The sequence below is a fragment of the Schistocerca piceifrons genome, chromosome X (genome assembly GCF_021461385.2).
Source record: "Schistocerca piceifrons isolate TAMUIC-IGC-003096 chromosome X, iqSchPice1.1, whole genome shotgun sequence".
Lineage (NCBI taxonomy): Eukaryota > Metazoa > Arthropoda > Insecta > Orthoptera > Acrididae > Schistocerca > Schistocerca piceifrons.
Window position 1 is genome coordinate 918,579,017 of NC_060149.1, and position 25,161 is coordinate 918,604,177.

At 37.5% G+C, this 25,161-nt stretch overlaps 1 protein-coding gene across 3 annotated transcripts in view; it reads right to left on the reverse strand.

The window, feature by feature from the left end:
- The window catches only part of LOC124721297 (glucoside xylosyltransferase 1), a 150,554-nt gene that overhangs the window by 17,734 nt on the left and 107,659 nt on the right, over positions 1-25,161 (reverse strand). For 2 of the 3 annotated variants that reach the window (XM_047246206.1, XM_047246204.1), the window contains exons 6-7: positions 16,355-16,527; positions 13,150-13,231 (exon numbers count right to left, since the gene is read on the reverse strand). In XM_047246206.1, coding sequence (XP_047102162.1) covers positions 13,150-13,231; positions 16,355-16,527 — 255 coding nt within the window. Of the gene's footprint in view, positions 1-2,707; positions 2,984-13,149; positions 13,232-16,354; positions 16,528-25,161 lie in introns of those variants that run through there. The other variant, XM_047246205.1, reaches the window with a different exon arrangement.

Below are 25,161 nucleotides of genomic sequence, written 5' to 3' on the forward strand. Positions count from 1 at the left end.
AACAATTAGTTCATTAAAATGTAGTGCCCTGAGACCGGTATGCTATGAGAACTCCAACTGGCGAGTTCTCTCACCGTATGGTAGTCACGTATTAGGGACAGTGCCTTATTTTCTCTCTTCTAGGGGTGCCTTTTTCCCATACAAATGGCTGACAGAATGCATTATATGAGCAGACAAGTCAGTCAGTTTCATTTGTCTTGATTTTTTTGTTATACATCTCCAACTAAGTAGCTTCTAATTATCTGACACACTCTCATCAAGTACAAGGTGATTGCATGCATGAGGATGGTACATTTTGTCACAATAGCACCTTCCAAATACTACTTTGATTACTTTCACCTTCAACAACGTGAACTCTAAACCAATTACTGGAAGAGTATTGCTAAAGGGAAATAGCTGGGTTCAAATCCTGCTTTTTGTTAACTGTATCTAATTTACAAAGATGTGACATTTTCTTTCACTGTATCTAATCTATCAGAGCAATCCCCACACACACTGACAATGATCAAAAGTATATTGTGGAACGATTGTCTTAACTGATCGATTCCATATTTCTGATTGGTCATGGGTATGATGCACCAAATGGTGAAAAAAAGAATCAATAATTGACTAGTTACTCAGTCATCAGCAGGAACCAAGTATAAAATCCAAATTCCTGTAAAAAGCTTCAACAATTCCAATATCTGCGACGAGTTGCAGCTAATAACACCCTGAAGATTCAGTAGCTACTGTCACAGCCTCTACTCCACTTACATGATGTAAAATCTTTCATCATCATCATCATCATACTGAACTATTCTTTATTTTAATCCAGCCCCTAACCCAGTTCAATATGTGAGGCTACTCACGAACTGGCATTTTACGTACTGACAGCCAGTTTGAATCGTGCTATTTCAATAGATTTTAATCATCAGCACTTGGCCAGCAAAGGGAGTATAAGTGGTAGTATATTTTGTCTTAATGGTAGGTTACATTGCAAACTTCTACATTGTGTTTCATGTAGTCAGGGCAAACAACACTGTTGGTGATGACCTAGCCTTTAAATGGAGGTTTACAGATTGCCTCCCCTATTCAAGAGTAGCAGACTATGTACTGGTTTCTGGTTTCCTCTCCCTTCCCCTTATCATAAACAACAACACAAACACAACACTATATTTCACATGAATTCATCAGAACTAAGAGTGAGACTAAGATATTCACCACACAAGTGGCTGAAGTGGTATCTAATCAAAGGATAGCACAAAGCTGTTGCTCACATGAAGCATCACCACATCATGACGACAACAATAATAATAGTAACAATTATAATCAAATTCAGATTCAAAAGACCTTTCAGCCTCTGAAATGTGTCACACAGCCATTTCTAAGATAGGAGTGGGCAAATTAACAGCAAAAACATTCAAATTCCGCTTTGTGGTATGTGATATCATAATCTGCTGTCCGGTCAGATTAGGTGCTCTAGGAGCCACCTCAGCATCAGAATAGTATGCCAGGTACTAGCTGTTCCAACTGAAAACTACAAGTTATGGTTGGATACAATAATCAACTGGCCATAATCACTATGGACTTTCCCATCAGTATATTGTATGCAAGTCAACAATAAAGCTTACAGGAAGTATGTAATAGGCAATTAAAATAAAAAGCTACCAACGAATTACGCAAGTTTGATCAAGTTGTGATTTAAGTCAATTTATACATTTCAGGTACATCATTTTAACACTGCACTTGCGTTAAACCTCACTGCACACACAATGAAAGCTTATGAAGTGTACACACCACTGCCACAAGGCAGCATCTCTGTAGAAAATGAGAGTATGATATTAAACAAGTACACAACAAAACCAGGAAATCTTGAGCTCTTTTTGATATTTGCATACCTGATTGAAAAGTTGTAAAAAAAGAGGTTCCTTGTCAATATATTTAACGCCAATGATGATGCTACAAAATACATGGAGGAGTAATGTGTAATGTAGAAGGGAAATGACTTTTATTCAGTTAAAAAACTTGATATTAAAAGTGTTCCACTCTAAAAAATATCTTGCTTTACTACAACAGACAATTTCTATGATAACATCCTTTCTGAAACAAAGATTTGAACCAATTCCCCGTTTCACGAGTTTTGTAGTTGTCATATATTTCATTCTCATTTTATGCTTTCAATTTAGTTTTCCAGTCTGTTATCACAATTTCTAGTATATTCAGTGTTATTATTCCTTGCACCTGACTCATCTCCAATTCTACTCAAAACATATATTGGTTATGTTAATTCCCACTGACAGAGGGCATTTTCACACACGGGGAGTACATGTCGTATCAGTGTGACTTTTCACTAACGCTCGACTTTTTTCCTTTTATACACGTCCCCTGCCATCCCACACCACCTTTAGGAACACTCTACTAACTACGTGTAAATTAGAGTGTTAAGTGACTAGCTACTTCGAGAAATAATTTCTCTTTCTTTTATTTAACTAAAATTCAGGGCCTGCATAACACTAAGATAAGAGTTTTTGAAATTTTTAAATAATTAGTAACTATGCACGTTAGTTGAAACCTACCATGCTTAGCAGCCAATAATGTTGAACTCATACTGAAAAACTAACATCTGCAAGGATTATGACTTATGGGATGCAAAGATCTTAGGAAAAAATACAAAAATGTATCAACAAAAGTGTAATAATATATTATTTCACTTTTAGAAGTCCAAAAATTGTTTAAATTTCATGCAAGAATTCATACAAATTTCATATAAACAAATGTAATGAAAGATATTAGATGCAAATTCTCACACAAATCTATGCAGTGCATTTAAAGCAAAACAAACCAGGAAGGACAGACATGCTAATGAGGAAGGCATACTCCCTAAATTTATTTTAATAAGACAAGCATAAAAGACTTAACATTCATAAAATTACAGTGACTCACTAAATAATATCCATCAAATCACTGATGATACACTTAACATTCAGTAATGAAAATGCAAGACCTGTAACAGCACATGAAGAACCATCAGGTGCAAAGAATCATCGACACTTTACAAGATGCAGTCATTAACAAGCATGAGTTTCTGCCGCCAATCACAAAAAAAGATTGCACACACACACACACACACACACACACACACACACACACACACACACACACACACACACACACACAACTTAATCTAACTATCACAATATTGTCCAATAATACATTATTCTTAACAACAAAAATGATTAATGACTAGGATAAATGAAAGTATCATTATGCCTGATTGGGCTGACATTTCACAAACATTACGAGACGAAGCTGAAAACTTGTATTAAAGTTCTGATACATAATTTTTCAAACTGCATGACACAGTCAATTCAACATCATAAAAGATCCTGAAGTTAATAGTTATAACTGCAAAGTCAGATAAATACAAAGATTATTTTATTAAAAAAGCATATAAAATGCACAAAATTGTTTTGTATTGTGCTAATTTATCTTTTATTTGAAATATATTACCTTTGACATTCCTTGAAACAGAGTATGTTACAGACAGATACATCAACATGTACAAATAGCAAACAGATTTGTGCTTCAACAATCTCTTCATCAATACACAGAGACAGTTTTGTATGATATTCACTAAAATTCAATTTGTTGCTTGAAGTTTCTCAGTCAGTAAAAACTGTGTTAGTCATCCCTGCATATATTTGATACGTAATATTGACTATACAGGTGTTTGGAAGAGCAAAAGGAAGGCACAGTGAAAGGATTTTTTTTTCTGAACGCTATTAATTTAAGCAACTAATTCACATCTTTCATTGCTACACTTTTCAGAATATATAGCACTGACTTCAGGCACAGACTGCTTTCAATTTGAAAGGCGTAATTGGTTAGACATTGAAATAGCATTTACTGAAGTACTAAACAGATTAGGAAAAAAGATTAAATGACTGACATAAACCAGTAACTTACTGATAGAGGGAAGAAGATGAACCATGTTATGAGTTGCACTGAACTGAAGACAGGCAATCAAATTTTGAGTCACAATTTATCCAAGCATGAAGTACATGCCATCTTTCCAGAGCATTGAGAAAATAGTCTTTCGTTAGGATGATTACTAGTGCTACAGATCTCACGTTTTCTTGTCCTCTGATAATAGATACGAAATATTTATAAGCCACTTTCGACAAGCAGCTGTAGTGAATTTGGTGAGGATATGGACAAAAGTCTAAACAGTTTAGAGGCCATGGTGATTAACAATGTGACAGTTATGAGTGTAATAATTTCCAATATAGATGTAGTTAATTCCAGAACAGGGCACAGTATCCCTTATCTTCCCCTATACATGTGAAAGGGCTTTTATATATACTTAACAGCAAAAAAACTGGCCAGGATAAATCACAGCCAGAGTTAAAATCTTGTACAGCATTGAAAGAAATGAGATGAAACATAACAGTTTTCCAATTTACATTTAACATATGTGGCAAAAAATTTCCTTGGAATTATTATAAACCTTATCAAGTAAACGGAATACACTGTTATTTTCTAGAAATAACTGAATAAATAGAAGTGGGTGTATGGGAGGGCCTCTGCAAGTAAACGACCCACACCTAGACACGTCCCTACTATAAAAATTTAGACATATCCCTCAGTTTTTAGAACATACATTAACTTCCCATTGCAGGTCTTATGATATAACCACTTGTCACATGTTGTGGCCTCTTGAGCATTCAAAATATTCAAAGGCAGTGACCACTTTTAATTTCTTTTCAAATTAAACAAATTATTATACAAAAAAAAAAAAAAAAAAAAAAAAAAAAAAAAAAAAAAAAAAAAAAAAAAAAAAAAAAAGATTTATCTGAGGCGGTAATTACAATCTGTTATTAAAAGCCAACCTGTCATATGAACCACTAAGTTATGAAGACACTATATTGGCCACTCCCATGGTCATCAATTTCTTGCTACTCTTACATCTTTCCCACCATCTATAATTCTTGGAAGCAGATGTACAGGTTGCGGTTGGTGTTGAGAAATGGGGACGGGCAGGCAGACCGACTTTTTGTGGCATATAAAGAAAGTAAATCTCCTTCAATTATGCACACAATTACAAGTCATTTTTACTGTTATAAGTAGTACTGCACACTCTCTAATATGAGTGGCTCATGTGTGACAAGGGGAGTAGCTGAAATTTCACCTCTGCACAAATTTTTTGCTGTCACATTTACTCTTCATCCCTCTTTTGATCCATGACTAAATTCATTTCTAATAGTGGCTCTCTTTCTATTTTATGTCATTTTTATTATTGGTCTGTGTTGTGTTTCATTTTCTAGTACTGATAAACAACATGAAGACAATATCAAGCAATGAAAAACTTATCAAACTGCTCTTTCCTGGAATATTAAATGGTCACTTGTGGCATATACAATACGACTAACTTCTGCAGCAACTTATATTCATAACATGTTTAGTTTGTTGAGCAACAAGTCAGTTACAATGTCCATATCAAAGCCAAATAAATTATACAAATATACACTAGTATTCAATTTAAAAACAGATCCTCACTTCACCTGCAATAAGAACCTGTCTGTACAGTCATAAATTTTTTGATGTAATTATGAATAGGCACACACAATATCCATACTAAATGCTTATCTAAAGGAAAGGCTTCAAATCCCAATAACACACCAGAAAATTTTAAAAACAGCTGTGCTGAAACAATTGAATGGAATACAGACTTAAGTAGAATAATATTGTCTGAAGGTTGTGCTCAGTGCTACTACATAGCCAAAACATCCAAAATAATTCACCATTGCTACTGTTGTGTTCTGCTATTTCTGTCTTAGTTCATATTTTGGAAGCATCAACTCACCAACAGATTATATGAGTGATTGCAAACTTGTTGCAAAATCACTTTACTTCAAATTTGTATCTACACTGTGACACATTCCTTGTCCAGTGGCAGCAATCATTGCAAGTAAATATAAAATCACACAAATTCTATTATAATAATAGAGCAGACTCCAATTTGCACAGTCCACATGAAAATAGAACAATACCTACTCTTTTACTAAATAGTTTATATTTTGGGCTGTGGCTTAATTTGATACAGATGAGATCAACAGAGGTATCTGCAGTAGAAGATTTATTGAAGAATAGTTATGAATGACACACTTCCAAATTTACCATTACTAACAATACTGAAAACATAGTTGGTGTTTTAAAATAAAAACTGAAGATAATACCTCAGAAGGTAGTCATTGCATATTTAATTGCTGGAAACAGCAATATGTCTGCTGTAGAAAGGCAGCATTTTATCATATAAGAAATAAGTGATCTCGTTTTATTACCTAGTGAAGAATACAGTCGAAATCATGTTGTATGGGTCATCTTCATATGTAACACCAGAACACAGGTCTACTGCTACACCACACATCAGATGATATCACTGGTAGTAACAGTGCTGTATTTTAGTGTTACATTTGAGGATGGCCCAATTTGGTCGAAGCCACTCATAACAGTTACTAAAACTTCATCTAGGCAGCTTTCTTCATTATCAGTTTCTGCTACAGTTGTGGAAAAAAGTATATCAAGGAGAAAGTACGCAAAGGTGAAGGATGTATTAAATATTTCAGAATGTTAGGTAAAAAAAAAGTTACATATAACTGAAAATTCATCCCTTCCAATAGAGAAGCTGTATTAGTCAATGAAGCCAGAGCTTACATGGGGTAGGTTATGTGCTAGTCACACGAGTCAGTGGGTGTAATAAACGGTGCACAAAGGCCTGACAAGGCGTTAGATCAGGTATAAAGTTGCTCAACATAAAGTAAGAGAATTGTAGACTAAAGCCTTCGTGAATGAACTGGTTAATGGATTTTGAACTCTGATAGTACTAGCTCAGATGAGATGAGAATTTATCACATATGACTGCAGCTACGAGTGGTCAGTGGTGAAACTTCAAGAACTTCAGATTCTGAATGTTCACAATTTTTAATGAGAATTTTAAAAATGCTTTTGATTCCATGAAGTTATCTTGGTAAGCCACATGTTTTGTAATTCTCTTAATAACAGTCTATAATTTTGGTTCTGACAGTCATTTCCAAAAAGTCAACTATAGGCTAACTCACTACTTTTCACTGCTTAAAAGTTGGGAACTGATGTTGCTCAACGTCTTCTCATTTGGTTTAGTATTCACTATACTATCAAATCCTTTATAGTATCTTAAAGTGCTGAAAAGCAAATATATCTGTTTGCTCTTATTTTTAACTGCCAGATGAATTGCAAAATGCAAACTACAATCACAGTTCAATGTCTTATATATGTCATTAGAGCCCATTAGGAAGAAAATAGGAGCAGGAATGGGCAAGATCAGTTTAAGGAAACTTACTTTTTCCGTTTTCATTTTTGTGTCTACCAGAAACAGTTTAAAAATCCATGAAAAACTAGAATGTTCAACCAGAAAAATGCTTGAAGACCTGAACAATTTAGAAAGGGATTCACTTTTAAACTGATTAGCTGAACTGAAGTTCGTTATGCAATTATAGCAGGCCATAAATGAAAACTCTCCATAGGAGAAAGATTGCTAAAATATATGACAGCACTTTGTTATTAATCTGCTAATTATATTTTGTTATTTGAGTTTTACAGTATTCTGCTAATTTCACGCATTATTTCAGGTGAATATAAATACTTTTAAGTATGTTTTTTCAAAAATGAGCCAGTGCCTGGATACTGATCACTATGCAAATACTTTGTTTCCATTAACCATCAGGTACATTATTTATGAGCAGTGCACTAATATGTGCTTATGTTAATGATAAAGAAACTATTACTAGTATTGCTATTACTAATACTACTATGACTATTTGATGGTGTCCATGGTGGTGATCAATACAATCTAATATCTACGGGAAAAACCTGCAATTTTTGGTTTTTACATGCATCTAAGTTTAAAACTTTTCAAAATATTTTCTTTAACAATTCTCTCTTAAAAATATGGTGCTCTGTAAACAAACACAGACACACACACACACACACACACACACACACACACACACACACATACACACACACACACACTCACTTTTTCTGAAACAAATCTTCTCTTCAGTTATTCACCATTCAGTGTTATGATGCTTTTGTAGCAGGTTATAATTGTGTATCGACTGAGACTTCAAGTTAAGCATCTGATTGTGTGTCAAATTGACATGGGGTCATTAGAATTCAATGGGTTAGTTCATAGCAATAATTATTACAATCACTGGCACATTAACTGTGCACAGTTATAAGGGCCTTCTATTGAGTATTTTTGAGATTCAAGATTCATATTATAATGCTCATCTAAAAGGCCTCAAAGTCTTAGGTCCACCACACCATTAGATTTGCAAGAAGTAACACACAAAATGAACAGAAATTGTGAAACAATATCTGGAGACCTCACATAACATGCTCATTATGTCACACTGTCACAGACATAATGTACAGACAGAACCTGTTAGGTTACTAATACCGTCTTCAGACATTGCATAATGGTAGAGTTGGCAGATGAACATGGAGAGATGGAATTAACAAAGAGAACACACAGCAGCAGCCATCATCAATGGGCACTGATAGCCACACACAAACATTTGACGCAAGTCTGCAGTCCTTGGGGTTAGGAATTCACATTTCTGGAAGCTAATGAGACCTTATTTCTGTGATTATGTACAAATTATGCACAGGTTTCTGACTGACAACTTAAGTCAACAGTTGTTCTCAAATATGGGAATAATTTTCATGATTGTAATGACATTCAGATTTCCTCTCCATTCATAGCCAACTGGTAAATGTGGGAAACCCCACCCACACAACTACAATTTTTAATTTGAAGGCAATGAATCATGAATGTTAGATTGAGTCCACATTTGGTGTTAGTTCAAGACAAAATTTTGGCCTCCCCCCCCCCTCTCTCACTCTCTCTCTCTCTCTCTCTCTCTCTCTCACTCACTCACTCACTCACTCACTCACTCACTCACTCACTCACTCACTCACTCACTCACTCACACTCACACACACACACACACACACACACACACACACACACACACACACACACACACACACACACACACCCACACCCACACCCACACCCACACACACACACACACACACACACACACACACACACACACACTCACTCACTCACTCACACCCAAACACACAGGGGGAGAGGGGGAGAGGGGGGAGAGGGGGGGAGGGGGAGAGAGGAGAGGGGGGAGAGAGGGAGAGAGGGGGGAGAGAGGGAGAGAGGGGGGAGAGAGGGGAGGGGGGGGGAGAGGGGAGGGGGAGGAGAGGGGAGGGGGGGAGAGGGGAGGGGGGGAGAGAGGGGAGGGGGGGAGAGAGGGGAGGGGGGGAGAGAGGGGAGGGGGGGAGGGGGGGAGGGGGGGAGAGAGGGGAGGGGGGGAGAGAGGGGGAGGGGGGAGAGAGGGGAGGGGGGAGAGAGGGGAGGGGGGAGAGAGGGGAGGGGGGAGAGAGGGGAGGGGGGAGAGAGGGGAGGGGGGAGAGAGGGGAGGGGGGAGAGAGGGGAGGGCGGTGAGAGGGGAGGGGGGAGAGAGGGGAGGGGGGAGAGAGGGGAGGGGGGGGGAGAGGGGAGGGGGAGGAGAGGGGAGGGGGGGAGAGAGGGGAGGGGGGGAGAGAGGGGAGGGGGGAGAGAGGGGAGGGGGGAGGGGGGGAGGGGGGGAGAGAGGGGAGGGGGGGAGAGGGGGGAGGGGGGGAGAGAGGGGAGGGGGGAGAGAGGGGAGGGGGGAGAGAGGGGAGGGGGGAGAGAGGGGAGGGCGGTGAGAGGGGAGGGCGGAGAGAGGGGAGGGGGGAGAGAGGGGAGGGGGGAGAGAGGGGAGGGGGGAGAGAGGGGAGGGGGGGAGAGAGGGGAGGGGGGGAGAGAGGGGAGGGGGGGAGAGAGGGGAGGGGGGGAGAGAGGGGAGGGGGGGAGAGAGGGGAGGGGGGGAGAGAGGGGAGGGGGGGAGAGAGGGGAGGGGGGGAGAGAGGGGGAGGAGGGAGGGGGGGGAGGGGGGGAGGGGGGGAGAGAGGGGAGGGGGGAGAGAGGGGAGGGGGGAGAGAGGGGAGGGGGGAGAGAGGGGAGGGCGGTGAGAGGGGAGGGGGGAGAGAGGGGAGGGGGGAGAGAGGGGAGGGGGGAGAGAGGGGAGGGGGGAGAGAGGGGAGGGGGAGAGAGGGGAGGGGGAGAGAGGGGAGGGGGAGAGAGGGGAGGGGGAGAGAGGGGAGGGGGAGAGAGGGGAGGGGGAGAGAGGGGAGGGGGAGAGAGGGGAGGGGGAGAGAGGGGAGGGGGAGAGAGGGGAGGGGGAGAGAGGGGAGGGGGAGAGAGGGGAGGGGGAGAGAGGGGAGGGGGAGAGAGGGGAGGGGGAGAGAGGGGAGGGGGAGAGAGGGGAGGGGGAGAGAGAGAGAGAAGGAGGGGGTGGATGAGAGAGATTTAGCTGAGGTACTGGAAATGTTTCCTATTACTACTTATGTCAGGTGATCTGTGCCTTATTTTCAAATCAAAATAATTCAACTGATGTCCGGGGACTATTTCTCTGAGCAAGATCTACGACCATCCAAGCCACATCATTCAGCATATTACCCTATTTTCAATGACATAAATCTCTCTTAAATCTATATTGCCATTTCAGAAAGGCCAAAATATTTTTCTGTAGTATGTTTACACAAAAGTTCATTTTATCACAGAAATTAATATACAGGAAAGTGGACATAACTACAACATGTTGAGAAAAAAGTAATATTGATGATATTAATGACAATAATATGGCACTGTGACATTTGCTACATCGAGTGATAACTTAATAATAATTGAGAAATTGCATGGTTTATTCATCTCATTGTATGTTTGATGGGGCAATACAATATGTATAATTTCGTCCATTGAATATCTTAGTTTCCAAATACTGTACCTCAGTATTGAAGCAGTCTGTTACTATTATAGGAATTTATTGACTGAAAATGTAGAAACCTAACTCTATTATACATATTGTTCTTTTAAGGTATTGCTGATAGCCCATAAATGGTATTATTTTACTTTTTCTGTAAGGCATGTCCAAACATAATCACTGTCTGAATAGACAATATGAGGATGGAAGTGGAGCAAATTTAAGACGGAAAACGCTAATTTCATGCATCACATGGCAAAGTCATGACATGCCTTTAAAAAAAGTGCTATCATTGGTTAGGACACATGAAAGTGAGTTAGAGTGGGGAGCAGGTGGAGGAAACATTTTCGATTAGATAATATATTGGGACTGTTTTTGGGCTTGACAATTCTTTCATAATAGTTCCAATACAGTGATTATTTCTAGACAGTGTAGAATTTCCAATAACTTTCCATCTTCACGGCTATCAGTTATTATAGTCACAAAACAACATATTATAATTCAATACACTGATTTTTTTAATGTAGTGTAGCTTCTTGTCTTATTCAATTACACAGTTTGGTACTTTTAAAATGCTCAGTTTCTAATTGAAACTGAAATTTTTGAGAAGCAAAGTTAAAAAACTTGTTATGGTAGAATGCTCCACTGATGAATGATCATTAGGGATCAATCACAAGCTGTGGTTACAAAGGATGGAAACAGAACTCATCTTGGCACTGGCCTTAAATGACTTAAGGAGAGTGTTGACAACTTAAATTTGGGTGACCTGACTCACTCTTGTGCACCATATCATACAATGAACATGAATTAACCAATAAAAATAAAGACTTGACATATATCCAGAAGGGAAACTGAAAACACAAGAGCAAAGAGTAATGCTATATCTGCATATTATAACTAACATCTGTTACTGCAGTACCTTTAACATAATCAATCAACTCTTGCAAAAATACTTTCCTAACAAACAAAGGCAACTGCAGAAAATTGCCGACCCCCCCCCCCCCCCCGGGCAACAACCATGACTGCAATATTAATGAAATAGATACTGTGCATTAAATTATGATGAATGCCAATGGCAAATTTCAACTTTATCTTGTCACTTTTACAACAGAATAACTGAATTTGTAGCCACAAAATACAGCTCATAAATTTAAAATTTAAAGTAATCCAACACACTATTCAGTTTGTTCAATTCATTGCTCACATGTTTGTTTTAAGTCATACAAACTCTAATCTTTTTACAACAATATTTTGCAGCAAGTTACAAAATTTATCATCTGGTGTCTTCTTAGAAGCACAGTAGATTTAACTAGTCTTCACAAAATGCTGGAGAAATATTCCAATTGTACAACACAATTAGTTCTGAACACATTTTTTTCCTTGTTAACCTTATAGGAACTAAGAAATTTTGGATTAGGCACATCATTAAGTCCTATCACACACCATATAACCAGCTAGAAATCTTTAGAAAACTGCTAAATACTGCTGTAAATTGTAATCAACTTCACAAGGAGGAGTAGCAGAGAAAATGTGCACCTCCTACAGGGTTACCTTCTACTCAAGTCATGGCAAATGCAAAAAAGTAACAAGTTGAGATTCTCATTATTGCAATAACATGCAACTTGTCTGACGAATCATTATCAGTAGCATCGCTGGGAACTAAATGTGTGATTTGAAAATGGAGGAGAAGTCATGTTTTGAGAGCTGAAAGTACAGTCTACAGGGTTCAGTATAGCACCTCAGAACTCTCTCTAGCAAAACACTGTATAGCATGTGTATTAGTATGTAATTTTTTGGTGTTAGTTGTCTTACAACTATACATTATTGATGCTAGTTTTTCATCTGGTGTCCTTGTTTTGAAACAGAATTCATTTACAGCCCTCCCCCACCTTCAACACTCACATTTTCATGCCAACAAAATCTAGCACCATCATTGGTCAATGGTTGTCAGACAAGTTATGACTATCGACAGTCCTCTGTCACCAATGGTTAATTTTCTGTCATAATTTTTGCACATTTACAATCACATAAAAATTTAAAGTATACATGAAAACACATTAAAGACATTAATACAATATTGCAACTAAAGGAACTTCATCAACTGACAGAATCAAACATCTGTTCAGAAAAGAGGTAACAATTCTAGATTAAAAACATAAAATTAGTTTTAAATGTTTCATCTAGATAATCATCGTCTGTTATCTTAAATCAATTTTCTGAAAATATCTCTGCAGAGATTTTGTGAATATGTGTTTCACTTTACCACAGTTTGATGATGACGCTAGTTCCAAGTAGTTCTTAATGGGTAAATAAAGATTTGTGTGAGGATCTGTCCCCAGCTGATACTGAAAAATAAAAATACAGAAATATCAGTGTGTCTGTCTAATTTTTTCATGATCTTGACTAAGCTTGATCTCATTCAAACAGCAGTAATGAAACCTGCATTTCAGTTGTCTATTAAAATGTGTGGTACTCCTTTCAAACTATTCATATTAATCATATAGATAAAGTATACACAAACTCGAAAATTGTAAAATTAAATTTGCACACACACAAATAAGTTTCAAAAGTAACTTAAACTATCAGTGAAAGCTGAAATCTAATCACTATGAAAATAATAAAATAGTTTATGGTGCCTAAGTTTTTACAATCACAAGCTTCCTCATAGATAATCTTAGCGAAAAAAATGTGCCAGAAGGTTATGGTGAGACATAAAGGCAATATGAAGAGAAGAAGAGCAAGTTCAGTGTTGGACACTGTTCCATGCAAAACACAGTAAGCAACACAATTTGACAAAATGGTGACCGTACAAATCCGGGAAAGCTTTTTAACCATGACTGGGTAGAATTAAATTTTTGGATTAGTTTTTAGAAGCTGTTTCGAAATATTGATAATTCAACTTCTAGCCCAGACACCAAGTTTTTCCTAAAAAGTTAAAAAAAGCTTTGATCAAACTCAACAAGAATGTTTATATGAGTGGTAGCTATGAGGTGCACTCTACCATTCATGAATTTCTTGGACATCATTTTACTAGAAAGAAAGAGAGGTGAGGTGATTGCCAAGAATTTTTAGAGTTAACTTGGGGCATTCCAAAGAACAGGAGATTGTTTTGCATGCCAGGAGCTGTACTCGTATAAGATAGATGACAAAGGCAGTTTTCACATCCACGATCATGTTTGGTTTTAAGAGGAATATGCATTTTTCTTGCTTGAAAGTATGTACAAATCTGACTTCTGTCACTATAAGCAATTCAAGCCCCCTTGAAATAATTCCCTATTAACTGGTCATCTTGAATCTTGATTTGAAATCAGTAACACTGCTGCAAAAATTTTTTCAGCCATCTCTACTTAATTCCTGAAACTGACTCTACTCTTATTTTATGATTTTGTTTGAATAGTAGTTAAGGCAAACATGATGAAAGTTTTTATGCAAGCAGACAGAGATGAAGAAGAGGAAGAAGAAAAATCAGTGTGATAAATTGTGCATGAAAGATATTTTCATTCCCTTACAAACACGAGTCCTAATTTTTGTAACTCTTAGTATGAAAAAATTTCTTCAGATAACATATCGACAGTAAATTCCTCGACAAAGTCCCTATGACACACATGGACAATCCTGGTTACAATACAAAAATTGAAAAATGTCCAGAAAATGTTATTTGTGTGTAGCACGACACATCAAACCTATCATGGATCATTCTCACAAGCAAAGAAACTGAGAAACAACTTATTTTGCAGATCATTGCTGGTGAGTATAAAAATACTCAATGGCTACGATATCCTTTCTTATGACAAAATTATGTCCAAATTATATTCCCTTACATCATGTTTTGATTCAACATAAGATAGTCATTTTACTGAATTTGTGTGCATTATTAGAAGAAAAAAAATTCTTAAAATTTTAACACTTTTCAGGAAATTCTGTAAAATATTTTTTGGGAACTTTGATTTACAATAATGATTTTAACAAGTGCATTGTGTGTCCCTACAAATTTCTCTTTGAGTAAAAAAAAGAAATTGTGGGGATGGAAGGAATATACAACTTTTGAACAGTTATATGTAGGGCTAGACTATTTTCAAACTTCTAGGCATTTCTTACCGAGTACATATTTTGTGCCGTTTTCTGTTGTTGAATGGAGAATATTAAGGGGTAAGACCCCAGCAACATTTTACTTTTTGGAAAATTACCTGTACCTATGGACCATCCCGGTATGCAGTCTCTATCAACAAACTTGGTCACTGGGTTGTGTTACGGGACCACTTTTTCAGAAATGGTCGCATAGCATAAGTAAAATAATAATGAAAGACCCATTTAATCAGAATATTTAATCAATGCCAAGTAATATGATACGTAATGGTACAAGTGATTGTCAGTAACTGATTAATGTAACATTACTCTTCATTTACTCTTTGATTCTGATTTGCATGCCTCATATAAATCATAGTATTTTGAAAGAACATTTAAGTTGTTGCAGAAGCACCCAGGCTGCCAGGGTAGTAAAGTAAAGTAGGCTGCCATCCTTGGAGTAGTTTTCGCAGAAGGATGCACCAAGAGAGGCACAAATCAGTGGTTCACAGGCCACTGGACAGCCTTTTGTAATGTCACCCTGGGGCATCTGTAGTATGTTAGACAATCACAGATAAGATACCCCGTGGTGGCAGCAGTCAGCAGCCAGCACCCGCAGAATCAAAATGTATAGATGAAAGTAAGTGTAAAAATTATGTAATGAAAGGCCTGAATGCTCAACCTCATGTTTAAAGTTACCATTAGACCATAACCCCTTACAGCACAGGACTGCACGAGTAGAAAAATGACTCTACTTCTACAAACTGTTACAGCCTGCAATGGCCGGTAAATGACCAGGTTTTTTCTATCTTCAAGACTGTGCTATAGAATAGCATTTGGTTGGCTGCGTGTCTGTCTGTCTACCTTGTGTACCTTCTTTTAGAGACTCATCGGGAAACAACAAACAAACACACACACACACACACACACACACACACACACACACACACCTATTTTTTCAAGATATTTGTTTTTGTTTAGTTTTATGTCATCTTTTTTGAAAGTGACCTTGCTTACAAGCTAAGAACTATATTACTTTAGTTAAAATTTGCAGTATTTTTTAGTGTGGGGCAACATCTTAATTTCTGCTTTACCTTACTTTTGCCGCTGTCAAGCTCAAAATTTAACTTAATAATATGTTGTACTATCTGGGCATTTATTGCACTCTTCATGATGTTATGGAGAATCACCGCTTCCACCTTGTACAACAGCAGCTATTCACAAGCATTTACTGATCTCCTACCTACATGAAAATTCCAATTTAAATTTGATTTACCTTTGTCATTACACATTGGCGGCTTGGTTGATTCAGATTTACACTTTGTTTTGTTGTTTTTGTCATTTCACTATTACTCCGTATTTCTGAATACTAGGTTTTATTGTTATAAATATTTGGAACTTACTTCTTCCATTGCAGTATAGAGTGCATGGAAAGGTGGTTGTTTCTCAGAGTGAAAGCTCCCTCGACTTCCATGCAGTACAGCAACACCTTCCTTATCAGCACTATGGCACACACTCATGTACATACAGTGATCTGGACGATAATTATACCGACATGGGTATACGTACAGTTTATCTGGAAAATACATATGCAAAGTGATAATTAACAATAAGAGGATAAATAATTTTAGTAAAATATACAAAAATCTTTTAGATACTGTTGTGAATTTCACATATTTTTATATACATATGCACCAACAAAAGATAAAAATACAACTCAGAAAGACCACACAGAAATTTTTTGGCAAATTGTGTCACATACCTTAGATCATATTTCACTGAAAAACACAGTAATACTACTTGTAGATTTTAAAGCACAATTTGGCAAAGAACGAGCACAAATTCTTAGCAGGAAAACTCCATGCACATACGGAAAAAGACCAACGTCTGTGCAGACCCCATAACATAGTACTTACATCTACATTCTTTCAAGAACTTCCTAGAAAACTTACTACATAGGTATCACCCAAATATTAAATAACAAAATAACGCCAGCTGGTATTTTCTGTGCCCTATTTAAGCCATTTGACTGTGTGAACCACAATATCATCCTAGATAAACTGAGGTTTTATGGAAATTACGATAAAGCCAACCAATGGATAATATCATACCTAACTAAAAGAATGCAAGACTTTTACGTAGTTGTTCAAGCAATGTAATCTGGGGAGTAATTACATATGGAATTTCCTGAGGCTCAGCCTTCGGTCTACCATTGTTCTTCGTGTATGTAGACTATCTTCCATTTGACATACAACAAGCAGAATTAGTTCTTTTTGTGGATGACACTGTTGGTGTAATCAATCCAAGCATATGTACAGCAACAGAAGATACGGCAAACAAAGTGCTTAAAAATTTCATTGACTGGTTTTTTGCAGTCTCACTCTCAGTTTTAAAAAGAGCACCATACTCAGTTCTGTACATCTAGAAGTACTACAACAGTGGCAAGAGTAACACACAGTGAGGAAATAATAAACAGAGTGGAATCTTCCAAATTTGTGTGTGTCCATGCTGATGAGGATGTAACCTGAAAAAATTATGTTTTAGAAATCCTAAAACAATGTAGTTCAGCCCTATTTGTGCTTAGAAGCATTGAAAATATTAGGGTAAGACAGATCAGCAAGTTGACATATTTTGCAAACTTTCATTCAATAACGTCATATGGAATAACGAAAGAATGTATTCATTGCTCAACAAAATGCTATAAGAATAATATGTGGTGTTCATCTATGATCATCTTGGAGACATCTGTTTAAGGAGTTGGACATTCTGACTACTGCTTCACTGTACGTTTATTCCCTCACCAAGTTCGTTGTAAATAATCCCTTGCAGTTCGCAATGGACAATGATGTACATAACTACAATACCAGAAGGAAAAATGCCATTCATTACTTCACACTAATTTTGTCTTTAGCACAAAAAGGGGTGCACAATGTCACAACTAAAATATTTGACCACTTACCCAATGATATAAAACGTCTGACTACAGTAAAGTAAAATATGGAAACAAAACCAAAAAAGCTTCTCCTTGACAATTCCTATTCCATAGAAGAATTTCTATCACTGTAATGTATAAAAGGAAGTGGGTAGGAATTACTAACATCTGTAGATTTAATAATAATAATAATAATATTAATAATAATAAACAAAAATTCATAGATGTTCAGCATGTAGCCACATTTACAAATTAATTTTCGATGTAAATGTAAAATGACACATCCCACATCATTTATCATGCAAATTATCCATTGAACATGAAACAAAGTAAGTAACAAAACTAACTCACCCACCAAATCCAATTTGTAGGGGGAAAAAATTTAATCATGTTGCTATCAATAGACACTGTGCAATTTAGATTCAGGCCACTATCTACCTATCATTAAATTCAAAGTAAGATAAGTATTTAGAAAAAAGAACCAATACCAACCAAAAAAGTTTGACATACAGAAATTGTCTACAGCATACCTAAATTGTAATATTGTAATAGTGTCCATTTTAAGGACTGGAGGTAGGAGTTGTTAAGATAACTTTTATAAATATTTTAGCATACAGCCACTAATATTAAGAAAATAATCCTCAATGATGAGTTTCTTGAGTCAAGCTCCCATCATTATCTGTCTAAGTTAATCCTACATGGACATGCCCTTCAAAAACAAACTAGGTCAAAATATAAAAACAAATAAAATTATATGTACATGAAGTCTTTGTCTTACTTTAAAAATGGCAACACCAGATTCTCTGCTCCTCTTATCCACATTACTTCCCATCCACCAAAGTGTTCCTTCTGCAGAGTGATAAGCGTATGTCACATACGCTGCCTCTCCATGCGCCACTAGTTCATAAACATGTGGACAGCTCTGAGAGACTGCATTGAGTTATCAGCCATTCCATAACATTCCAAAGATGTTACGAAGGACATGGAGAGAGACCACACCAATGGTTATCTATGCAAAGTCATTCACATTCACTGTGCTAACATCAACCTTGAAAAAGGTTCAGAAGCCACTGGAAAAGGTGTTACCATTCTTGCCAGTTTGTATATTAAGTACATTATCAACTTTAACCCGATAGATTGCTATTTCAAGTTGCTCAAGAAGTCAAGTTCCTTTCCTTTCTTATCTACATGTAAGTTCTCTCCTATGCCTTTCAGGGTGTGACTACTGTCATACATATACTTGGCAACCACCAATCTGCTGCAGTTGCCCAATATAAAAGCGTGCATTGTGTGACATGAAATATATAGGTTCCTTTTCCCAATATTAGTGGTTCTATGCTAAAGAATTTATAACTAATACCTAAATGTTATGGTCAACTTCAAAAAGACATTATTCAGACGAAACTCAGGGTTGCCCCAACTTTCCAAAGATGAAATTCCCTGGTATTTTCCTTATTTCCAGAGTTTTAGCATTTTCCCCTGACACATTTTGAGATCTCTAGGGTAGGTAAAGACATAAGTTGACAAAAAATGTAAAGACTTCGTATTTCTTCCTTGTGTGAGCAAAAATCTGCAGTACTAACATCAACATCTTTTGTAATGAACTGTTTGCATATGGAGAGAGCAAGCCAAATGGTGTGTTTCATTAAGACCACTGTTGTTATTTTATTTCAGTAAAACAAAACACATTTGGTGACAAAAATACGCATTTCCGTGGAATTGCATAACAGATTTAAAATACCTTCACTCATTTCAGAAATAATGCCAGAAAAAAGTAGGCCCGTTGAAAGAAGTGTATAAGGCAGGGAACAGTTGTGTAAACCAACACTATAGGTGACCACCAGTAAAATGTTACGTCCCTGTGTCACGTCTATTATTTTTACAGGTATTGCGTGATTTTTCTTTCGAGAAATATATGAGTACATAGCGTACAAACTGCCAGTGACAGCCACAATTTCCTTCCTCTTATCGTTAATACTTTCTAATATATAAATTATTTTTGAAGTGTCAAAATGTACCACAATACATAAAATGTCTATAAAACATTGCAAAGATAATCGCTGAGCCGCAGATAGGCACGTAGAAAAGACAATTACACACTCTCAGCTATATTTTTGGCCATGGCCTTTGTCAGAAAACAAGAGCATACACACATTCACACAGTCACTCATACATAACTTGTGCACAGATGACCACTGTCTCCAGCCGCAGTGTCAACAATCTCTGATAATCAGATCCAAACAAACCACTTCTCACACCTTCCTGCCTCTCATTGGCAACTGCTAGGCTAGTGCCAAAAAGTGGTGGCAGCACTGACAGCAAGCTGAGGGGTGTGGCAGGAAGGGGAGAAGAAGTAAGAATGAGGGTGTAGGGAAGCGACACACGTACTCAGCTGCGCCAAGCCAGCAACGATGCACATCATCTCAATAAACAAACCGTTTCATCTACTGAGACAAAAATGAGATTTTTTTATTCAAATTTCCCTGATACGTTTGAAATTCCATGATAGTCCCCGATTTCCAGAACTTGCTCTTAAAAAGAAATGGAAACATGCCTGGTGGAATGATGACTGAGATGAGTTAATTACAAAGAGACAATGAGCTTAGAATATCTGGAATGCAAATGAAAATAAATCTCTAAATTAAATGTTTCCCTGAGACATTTAAGTCTCTTTAGTAAGTCTCTTAAGTAAGCAGAAGAAATGAATTAAAATTTGTGCTGCGGCTGGGACGCAAACCCAGGTCATCTTGCTTGCTAGGCAGAAATGCTAACCGTTACACCGCCGCAGTACAATGGTCAACACTGCTGCACGATACGAACTGAAGTTTGTGTTGAGGAGGGCACTCAACTTGGGTAGTTCGTGTAGCAATGTTGATCATTGTACTGTGGTGGTGTAATGGTTAGCATTTCTGCCTAGCAAACGAGAAGACCTGGGTTTGAGTCCCAGCTGCAGCACAAATTTTAATTCATTTATTCTGCTTCAGTCATTATCCTGGCAAATGAAAATGATAAGAACAAGAAAAAGTTTGTAGAAGTCAGGAAACCTGGATCAAAGGATTTCAAAAAGATCAGTGTACAACCCATAAAAGATTAACTAACAAAGTCTTATTTCACACAGAACAACACAAGGAACTTTTATAAAACATTTAAAAATAGTTTAAAGAGGAACATAACACTAAGTATATAATAAAACTAAGAGCTGCAGAATACTCGACAACTACTTCAAAGAACTACACAACTGTAATCTACCAAAAGAATAATTTAATTTTGATAAGATAAACCAAATACAGCCAGACTCAAAACCACCAGCAATGGAGGAAATCTTAAAACAATTCAAAAATAGCAAAGCATTAGGAGAAGACAATATTGTCGCTGAATTACGGAAACACTCCAGTGACAACATTATTCTAGGTCTAACAGAAATCATTAATGGAATTTCAACAATGAACACCTTAGCATCAGAATGAATAACACCATTAATACATCCATTACTGAAAAAAGGAAACTAGAGAGCCCCATCTCAGACATGCCCAGTTCACCGGAAGCCCCTTATTGCAGCTGATAACACGTCTGGATGTAGCATAGGATACCGCATACCTCCTAGTAAAACTAGAGAGGCATGTGAGTGGCAAAGATATTCTACTTACCTGAATGACATCACAGATATGTACTGCGCATGCGCGGCAGCACTGCAGTGCCTAGGACCAGTTCAAGGTCACACTCGCTGAGATGCGCTCACATGACCCACACACAGACCAACACACTGATCAATGTCTTAAATGGATTTTTTTTTAAACAAGGGGAAAACAAAAATTCATGGTATGGAAGGAAGGGATCAGTATCTTTATTGATTCATTTTCTGTAGTAAAAAGTAAGATCTCCGTGAACTTTATTTTGGAACAGCTGCAGCTTCCTTTAATCCATACCGAGACAGCTTCATGTTCATTAATTTTTCTATGATTCCTGGTCCCTTCCTTCTATCCTATGGAAGGGAAAAAACTAACCATTTCAGACTTTGATCAGTGTGCTGGTCTATGTGTGGGTCACGTGACTACACCTCTGTGAGTGTGACCTCGAACTGGACTTAGCCACTGCAGCATTGACGCGCATGTGCAGTACACGTCTGTGACGTCATTTGTGTGGATGGAATATCTTTGCCACTCGCGTGCCTCTCTAGTTTTACTTGGAAACACACGGGATTTTATGTAATATCCGATCAAATTGTCGACTGCAATAAGGGACTTTCGGTGGACTGGCCGCAGAGTAGCTACACGAGCAACAGCATAGGACCACTCACGGAGATGCCATACTACAGGAGGTGGTTTAGGCATTCTCGCCAGATAGTCTGTAAGGCAACTGATGACATAGAAATTAATACTAACAATAATGTTAGGACTCAGGTTGTTTAAGATGGACCTTCTATGTTTTGTGGATGTGCACTGAATTTTACACTGACACAGCAAGGTACATTTCAACATTCAAACAATTATAGAGGAATTTCCCTCTTGCCAGTGACCCATGATATCTTGTCCACAGCACTTTCAAAGAAAGCTAAAGGAATACTCAGCCCACAACTATGAGAATATGAAGCAGGGCTTAGGAAGGTAGGTCTCGTGCAGAGTAAATACTAAATCTAAAGAACATGGTAGAAATGAGGAAAATCAGAAACTTAAAATATGTGATAACTTTTGTAGATTGTAAAAAAGGCCTATTACTCAACTGATAGAAATGCCGTAAACAACATTATAAAGGAATTTGGACTTGATAATGAAACAACAGAAATAATTAAAGGAACTTAAATACAGCATCCAATATAAAATTTTTTGGGGGAACTGTCAAAACCTTTTGAAATAAAATTAGCAGTAAGACAAGAAGAGGATTTGTGACCTCTACTTTGACAGAATGCAGAAAATCCATCAATATTAAGTGTATTCAAGTAGAAAGAAACCAACATAAAATCACCGTAGACTGTCTAGCTTTTGCAAACGATGCTACATTAACTACTGACTCGCTAGACACTGCCAAAGAGCAAATCGCTAAACAACAGAAACAAGCAGACAATTTAAGACAACAAATATCATTTGAAAAAAATGCGGTTCACGACAAATATCAATGATGCCCCCGAAAGCCTTAAAAATCACAACACAGTATCTAAAACAAGCTGTTTTAAATATCTACTAGAATGAATACAAGCAATATAAAAGAAAGGATAACAATAGAAAACACAGTGAATAAAATGGAAAGGACATTCCAAAAACTAACACACTATCAAACAGTGGTAAGGCTTGAAACAGTTTGTGCAACAAAAACACTTAAACAAACAAAGTTTGAGGATCCTGAAACAGTGGAAACATTTTGGAAGAAGAATTACAAGGAATATACTAGGACCCAAAAGTAACAGTAATACTGACTACAAATTAAGATCAAACAGAGAGCTCTGTTTGAAAATGGAAACGCTAAGTGACGTATTGTGGAAAGGAAGACAGTATTTTTATGGACACACGTAATGAATGAACGAAACAGACTAATCGAGCTGATCTTCAACTTCATAAACAGCTGCAAATCCAAACCCACATGGTTCACTGAAATTGACAGAGAGACAAAAAACATTGGAATTACTATGGACATAATAGTTAATAACACTCTTTCAGAGAAGCAGTACAAAGAGCAGGATTTCAGGAAAGAAAGAGGTATGCACATCGAAGGAAGTGAACACAGGAAAAAAAGAATGACACACTCAAAGCATGAAGGAAGTCTGGGAGCAATGAAAATTAAATACAAAGAAGAAAGTTGATTTATCTTAACCTCCAAAAGGCTTATTTGAACAAACAATATACGAACAATCAAACAATGAACTCTATATGATATGTCAGTAAAGCCAGCTATAAAATGATTTTTTTAAAATTTTTGGAATGTTTCTTTCCTCTTCAGAATATAATGAAGACAGAGAAGAGAAAATAACATGCCACTAAAAACACTGGGTCAAAATGTGACAGGATGAAATAAAAATCTACGATTGTATTTTATTAAATGACAAGTTTCATAATTTGTGCATTTTAGGTTAAACAGGAAAGCTGCAAAAAATTATATAGTTTAACAGGACATTAAGAGTTTGGTAGAGAAAGAACTTACAGACCTATAAAACGGCATCACAAGGTGTGCTTTATTTTCTTGTAATCTGGTTGTTGCTGCCGTTGCATCTGAAGGGCAATCAACACAGTGGTCATCTGCGCCCATACGCCAACTGCATGAGCTAAATGGGGCTAGAGCACAAAACAATGACTAGATAGGTTGAGGAAGGTGAAGGATGCTGGGTAATGGGAACTGGAAGTTGGCAAGAAGGCAGCGAGAAGGAGGAGGAGGAGGTATTCAGACTGTTTTACCTTGTATATATCCAATAGATTTTACCAGCTGTCAGAGTTGAGTGGAGAGGAGCCTCCTGTGTAGGTGTAGGAAACATGCAGTAAGGAGGCCAGAGTTGGTTGCAAAGTCTAACAGAAAGAAGAAGGTTCTGCTGCTAGGTAGTTCGCATGCTAGAGGTGTGGACCAGCAGTGCAGAAGTGTTGGGGAGTGAGTACCATGCCACCAGCATTATGAAGCCTAGTGCAGGGTTGGCTCACATGACTGAAAGCACAGGGGAGTTATGTAGGAATTTTATGAAAGAAGATCAGATAGTGATTGTGGGTGGAGCAGGATCAAGTGGGGGGTGCCCCAGGGATCAGTGTTGGGGCCACTCCTGTTCCTTATTTATATAAATGATAAGCCCTCTAGTATTACAGGTAAATCTAAAATATTTCTGTTTGCTGATGACACTAGCTTGGTAGTAAAGGATGTTGTGTGCAACATTGGCTCAGTTTCAAAGAGGGCAGTTCATGACAAGTTCATGGGTTATAGAAAATAAACTAACTCTAAATCACAGTAAGACTCAGTTTTTACTGTTTCCAACACATAATTCAACAAAACCGATTTTTTAATTTTGCAGAATGGGCATATGGTTAGTGAAACTGAACAGTTCAGATTTCTAGGCATTCACATAAAGGCCACATTCAGGATCTTGTTGAAAGACTTAATGCTGCCATTTTTACTATTTGAACGGTATCTGAAGTAAGTGATCATTCGACGTGCAAATTAGACTACTTTGCTTATTTTCATTAACTTATGACGTATGGTATTATATTTTGGGGTAACTCTTCCCATTCTAAAAAGATATTTTTGGCTCAGAAACAGGCAGTTCAGGCAATAAGTGGTGTAAGTTCATGAGCCTCTTGTCAACCCCAG